Raw genomic sequence first — 6,429 nt, forward strand, 5'->3', positions numbered from 1 at the left:
GCCAGCGTATACGTGAGTGAGATGTGGCTGCCCACCTGCTGCGGCGGCGGTACAGCACCCTGCGTTATGCGGCGGCCCACTCACTACGTCGTGCTGAAACATGCCCCCCTGACCGCTGCAGTGCTGCAGCAGGGCAGGCCCGCCGTCAGGCACCGTGCCTCTGAACGTCCGTCATGTGGGCGCGCTGCAACATCAGTGCGCCCGTTGATGTAACAGGATTCCAAGAATGCTTTTCACACCTCCCTCTCACCGATGCTGCCTCGCCGAACCGCCTCCGACCTGCAGTCCCTGACTGGCAGTCCCGGCACCACGATCAACAGCACCGCAACTCGTGGTGCTGGCGGCGCCAAGAATGCATGTTTTTGTTTTAGGTATTTTCTTTGCGCATGCAACTGCCTAATCCCCTTCTCGCGTGACAGCGCGGTGACCGCGTCGCACAATCTTGATCCAATCAACGCGCTGTGACACTCATTATGTAAGCTTTTGAGCGACGGCGCGCACAGAAAGCATGAGAAGCGTGGGAATCACCTGGGAATGCGGCGGGAACCTGGGCGTGAGCTGCAGCAAGTTGGCCAGCCGCGCACCGCAAACCTCACCGCGGCACTGTATGCCCCGAGACGCTGTCCCATCGCTTGAGAGTGCGGCATCAAATCATTTAATTGATATCATACGCTCACCGCCTCTGCATGCGTTGGTCAAATTGTCCGGCCAACGCTGGACACGTGAGCGCTCCCCCCCCCCCCTGACCTCGACTCGCCGAAAATGTGCCCATCAGGACCTTCGGGATGCCATAAAAACCTTCTGCTCTCAAGGTGGACCATCGAAAGGTTATTTCTGTGTCGCACAGCTCGCCGCAATGAGCGGGACGTGGCGATGAGCAAGGTGCATACAGCACAGCGCGATTGACCGTACCGACGCAGGGCGAACGGACACTCAGCAACGTGATGCACCCCAATCGCCGTGAGGGATGCTTACAAAGCCTGTCGAGCAACGCACAGAAACACGCTGTGGCGACCTCATTGCCGCACACGTCCTTTCTGTCTGCATCACCTGGGTGACACCTGGGTATGATAGCGTGCCAAGCAAGGAGATGGCCTGCACACGGTCGCAGCTCATGTATACGTCCACATTCTACCCTTGCTCAACCTGAACACAACGGTTACACCGTGACAAACGAGTTCTCATTTTTTGGTGATCTATCTCAGATGAGTGTGTAGGGAGATATCACATCACGAACCAAGCTTCTGAATAATACGATGGAATCTGTATCTATTACGTGCACAGGCCGTGGTGGGCTTGTGACGCCGCCGGACCGCAGATGCGGCATGCCGAGTGCACGTGCTGCAAGCTCTGCCTGCGCGTCCAGCCCCAGCTGCCAAAGTCCTCTAGGCTCCTACCGCCAGAGCCTCTGCAGATTTTTGCCACAACTGATCAGCATGCAGATACCATCTCAACTGCACACGGAACTATGATTACTCTGCCGGATGGCTGCCAGGGTGGGCCCCAGCTGCTCTGCCTTCAACACAGCTCCAGGGTTGGCGCAGTGGACACCCAGGCTACCAGCCAGTGCCTGCATCCCGAATAAAAGACCCTCAGTGAAAGCAGACACACAGGAAAGGTGAGTCTTATACGCCACGCCTGCGGCGCTGGGGCGTCCCGCTTGGGGCCGCCCAGGCTGCTGCAGCCTTGCTCTTGCTCGGCAAGCAGACGTGGCATTGATGACTTGCAAAGACGCCTCGCGGCCAGCGGCAACCCTACTCATAGACTGATGCAATTTATGAGTATTTATGCACATGCATGACGATGTATACCTTCTTATCCCGCTGCAGCCACCCTGCCACTGCAGAAGTTTGCCCCAGCAGCTGGGGTGCACGCTGCATGTCGAATTGCCACGCCGGGAGGTGGGCTGAGGGCACAATCAAAGCATGCATCTTGTTTATAGCTGCCGCCAGAGGTGGTATGCTTTCATCATAGCAACAATCTGTGGGGACGTGTTGGCGGCCGCATCCCTGTGTGCCTGTCCACAGCTGGCAACAACGCTGTTGCTCCTACCAACAACAGATGCTGCTCCCATCATGTGCCTTTTTCGATCACACTCCAGGATATTTCAACATGGCCCCAAACGTGTATTTGGGGCCCTCTATGTTGCAAAGCCTGCAAGTACGAGCTCGTTCGACCTCCGAGGCGGTCAACGCGACCTCTCTTGGATCGGCTGTCACCGTGTTTGTACCCAGCTGCGTGTCCGCAGAAAGCTGGCGGACGGAAAACGATCCGTCCGAGAGCTATCTCCGGTAAAAAGGCCCGGCTCGGCCCCGATCATATCCAGTCGTCCTCCAGTCGTCCTCCTCGAATCCTCGACCTCCAGCCCTGAAAAAGCCAGCAGCCGCACCTCAGCAACCGCCAACATGCATCGACCCCGCGCCAGCTTGGGCAAGCTGCTGCTGCACGCAGTTGCGGCTGCCGCACTTGTGGCTGTGGCGCTCGGGGACGGCCTCCCATTGGATGGCGACCCGCTTCAGCTGCGGTACACGGGCCCCAACCCATGCAGCGTGGATGGGCAGCTGCTCGACACGGTGCAGGTGAGCCTTTAAGGCCCAAAAGAGGCACTGCTGTATATCAGCTGACTGAACCAGTCAGCTGACTGGTTCAGCGTGTACACACCAGCCATCGCTGTGACGACGACTGGTTGCAGATGCGCAGAGCCATCAGAGAATAGACTGGGGCGGGACACCGTCAAACAAGGGCGCGTCCTTGGGCTTTGTTGTCGCGCCAGCTGAGGCCCTGCGGAGGATGAATCGGAAGCTATCCTCTGCACAAATTCTGCGCCTCCCTCCCGACGCCCCTGCCAACACCACACCCCCCCCCCGTCCAGGTCCCGGACCCCCAGAGCTGCAACCAGTACTTTGTGTGCTGCCAGGGGCAGGCGGTGCACTACGCCTGCAGGGTGCCCTCCTCCCCCATGCCCTACATGGTGTGTGCCCCCACACCCCCATCCACCCATCCACCCGACCCCTCATCGCTTTGCTTGTTTTGCTCAATCCACTTGCTCAAATGGTCTTGGGTCCCTCCCTGCCATGAATATGTTCCACCCCGGCCCCACCCCAACCCCACCACCTGCCTAGGTGTACTCGGACGCAAACGCCACCAACAGCTACTACTCACCGGCCACCGGCGAGTGCACCAGGTGAGTCAAGTCAAAGCCCCGTCACCCACCACGGGCGATGACGCCTCGCCGTTTCTCAGTTTGGGGCCGCCAGCCTGCCGCCTTGCAGTTGCACTTTTATCAGGAAGCGGTCCGAAAGGGGACGCCTGCTATTAAAAAAACGCGCAGCCAGGCGGGGACCGGCTCAGTCTCTAGCGCGTTTTGACAGCGGCATCAAGTTGATGAAGCAACTTCGAGAGGGAGAACTCGGCAACTGACTGCGTGTCTTGCCGCTGCCGCCGCCGCTGCTGTTGCCAACTTCTGCGCCGCCGCAGGACTCAGGGCCAGCTCAGCACACAGACCATGGTCTGCCCTGCAGCTGGGGTTGCACCTGTGACAACGGACTGGGCCGATCAGGTGCGGCTTCCTTGCTTTGACGTTCATGGTTGGGTGAGTGTCGTATTCCATATGAAACGTTCCTGCGGCACGCAGGTGGTTGTGTGCGACCTCGCTCGTGCTCATGGATTGCCTGAGCCTTTGAAGGGACCGCAGACGGGCAGCCCTGCCGCTTGAGCACATCCGACGCAATCGTCCAACCACACCACGCATTCTTCGCGCGCAACTCTCAATGCCTGCCACGCCGTGCCCGCACAAACTTACCTGTCCCAAACCTGGGCGTTGCAACAGCGAGGAGTTTCCCACTTCCCCTGCCTATAAACTGCGCAAAACCTGCCTGCGTGCGCCCAACATGCCGCCAATTCCCATCCACAGGTGTGCACTGCGATTGCAGGGTACAAGGGCGCCCAAGACCCCGCTGCCGCTGCTCCTGCAGTGGGCACCAGCGCCCCCGCCGCCGCCCCCGCCGCCGGCGCCGCCCGCGCCATGCCGCTCGGCCGTCGCGTCGGCCGCTCCCCCGCCCCCGCGCCCGCCGCCGCGGGCGGCAACAGCACCAGGGGCGCGCCGGCAGCTGCCGGGAAGCCGCAGTACCAGCGGGTGTCACCCACGCACCCGTATGACGCCCTTGATTTCAACCTGAAGCTGCAGCCGCTGCAGGTGAGCAGGCGTGAGAGGCGGCGCAACGCGTGACCGCCCGAATAGCAGGCGTCCATCGGGGTCGCAGCTCGCCTGCATTGATTCCATCACGCCATGAAGCATGATGCAGCTGAGGGCCCCTTGGATTATCAACGATCACGACATGTACAAAAGAGCAATGGGCAACGGCCCCAACAAATGTGTCAACAGCGGCGCCTCTTTTTGATGAATGCTTCCTCACGCCCAGCACCCCCACCTGCCTGCGCACTCACTGTTACTAACCTCCAGGGGGGACCCGACGTCACCGGCGCCTGGCAGCTGATCGTGGGCCCCGATGGTGAGCTGGACTGCAAAATATCAACGTGTAAATATCTCGCAGACCCAGCGCCTGGGGAGCGCTGCGGCCACAAAACAGCTGGGCACTCTGGCGCTCCTGACCCGCAGCAGGGCCCGATTTCCACCCGCCAGCGGGACTCTTTTGGTGCTGTGGTTCCCGATTGTTATTGCTGCACTTCCGGCGCCCTCGCGGCTGGGGCAGGCCGGGCCTGACGCGCCCGCTTCGCGCTAGCCGCGGCGGCGCGCGCTTCCTGCGAGGCTCTCAGATGCACTGCATGGTATTCTCGCCCCAAAACGCGCATCCCCACATCAACGCCGCCCTTGCCGCCCGCCGGCGACGATGATGCCTGCGCAGGGCACTCCAGCACCGGCACCATCGCGATGCACGCGGCCCTCATCCCCGGCACGGAAAAGGTGGGGCATCGGGGCGACCAACTCAGTCTTTTACGCTCTATGTGGATTGCACGGCGCGTCCCAACTAGAGTGCCTGAGCAGCCGCGCGTTGGCCGACACGGGCGGCTGGGGTGCTCAGCGCAGCATGGGCCGCCAGTGCTCGCAGCGGCCCTCTGTGGGCACCTTGGTGACGGCGTGATCATGTCTTGGGATCCAATTTTAGAGACATCATGTTTTATGTCGTGCGGCCGTCAATCGCCAAAGCAACCTCTGGCTCAGGTGCGCCTCTGCGCGCTCGCTTGCACGCCCACGCGCACGCCCGTGCGCAGGTGGTGGTCTGGTCGCGCCGCCTGCCGCAGGGCGTGGCCTATCAGGCTGGCATGTCGCCAAACGGCCGCGGGGAGGTTTCGAGCGTCTTCGACACCGCTACGGGAACCTATGTGGTGGGCTCACGGGCTTCGCGCCGCTAGCCATCACTTTGCTGGGACTGCCTGCTCAAGGCCTCGTGGCCGCTGGCACGCGCGCGTGCCGCGTTTGTGCCTGCCTCGTTTGAGTTTTGCGGGCTGCTCTTCAAGCGCAAACCCATATCAAGGCCGCCGTACTGGACAGAGGATTGTCCCGGTGCCAGCTCTCCGCCGCCAACACCCACACACACGAGCGCCCTCAAAACATACACAAGCAGAGCTTCACCACGCGCCACTCCCTGCCAGCCCACCGCCAACCCCCCTGCCACCGTGCTGACGTCGATGCTTCATCACCCTCCCCTCTCCCAAAGGCCACGCCCATGGACTTTGCGCCCTTCTGCACCGGCCAATCCCACACATCGGATGGAACCATCATAGCGACAGGTGCGCGCGTGGCATTTTTGCAGGTCACTCAATTGTACACAACCGACCCAGGGGCAGCGAGCGAAGCGCTTCATGCATGCAGGGGTTGACGGAAGGCGAGCCGGGGCCAGAGCCCGGGGCGAAGCCCCTCACCGATCACTGGTGAAGGCGGCGTACCCTGTTGCACGCGGTCCGACCTGATGCGTTCCCGCTCAGCACTGCTCCGCCTGGCTCCCACCGCCATGCCCTCGCCGCCCAAATGTGTTGCCTCCCAAACCCCTTATCACCCCCCACAGGCGGCGACGCTGATGTGGGCGGCTACTTGAAGGATGGCCTCAGGGCAATCAGGCTCTGGCGCAAGGACGCGAAAGCCTGGGAGATCGCGCCCGTCCAGCTCGCAGAGCCCCACTGGTGGGCGGGTCGGGGCTGCCCCTCGGTTGCATGCTTGCTTGCGTTTGCTCGAGGCGGGAAGCATTTGAATTCCAGAGCGAGCGGCGGATACAGCTGTCGAGGCTGCTTTACTGAACCCAGCAACGCCTGCCAGCTCAGCCCGCGAGCCCGAACGGGGCGCTTCGCACCGCCCGCCGCCTGCATCTTGCGTCAGGACGCGCCAGCGGCCGTCCGTCCGGCATCTTTGCAGCGCCCCCGACCGGCGCCCCCCTCCCCCCTGCCTTGGAAACGACCCGCGCTCACCGGCTG

The 6,429-nt window shown here is 62.0% G+C and overlaps 1 protein-coding gene across 1 annotated transcript in view; it reads left to right on the forward strand.

The window, feature by feature from the left end:
- Positions 1-2,405: 2,405 nt before the first annotated feature.
- The window catches only part of MNEG_5588 (hypothetical protein), a gene marked incomplete at both ends in the record, with an annotated part of 5,349 nt that continues 1,325 nt past the window's right edge, over positions 2,406-6,429 (forward strand). The window contains 10 exons of the mRNA XM_014045934.1: positions 2,406-2,579; positions 2,873-2,971; positions 3,123-3,184; positions 3,478-3,559; positions 3,914-4,195; positions 4,463-4,511; positions 4,866-4,924; positions 5,233-5,346; positions 5,679-5,751; positions 6,027-6,141. Coding sequence (XP_013901388.1) covers positions 2,406-2,579; positions 2,873-2,971; positions 3,123-3,184; positions 3,478-3,559; positions 3,914-4,195; positions 4,463-4,511; positions 4,866-4,924; positions 5,233-5,346; positions 5,679-5,751; positions 6,027-6,141 — 1,109 coding nt within the window. The remainder of the gene's footprint in view (positions 2,580-2,872; positions 2,972-3,122; positions 3,185-3,477; positions 3,560-3,913; positions 4,196-4,462; positions 4,512-4,865; positions 4,925-5,232; positions 5,347-5,678; positions 5,752-6,026; positions 6,142-6,429) is intronic.

This window comes from Monoraphidium neglectum, assembly GCF_000611645.1.
Source record: "Monoraphidium neglectum strain SAG 48.87 unplaced genomic scaffold scaffold00845, whole genome shotgun sequence".
Taxonomy (NCBI): Eukaryota; Viridiplantae; Chlorophyta; class Chlorophyceae; order Sphaeropleales; family Selenastraceae; genus Monoraphidium; species Monoraphidium neglectum.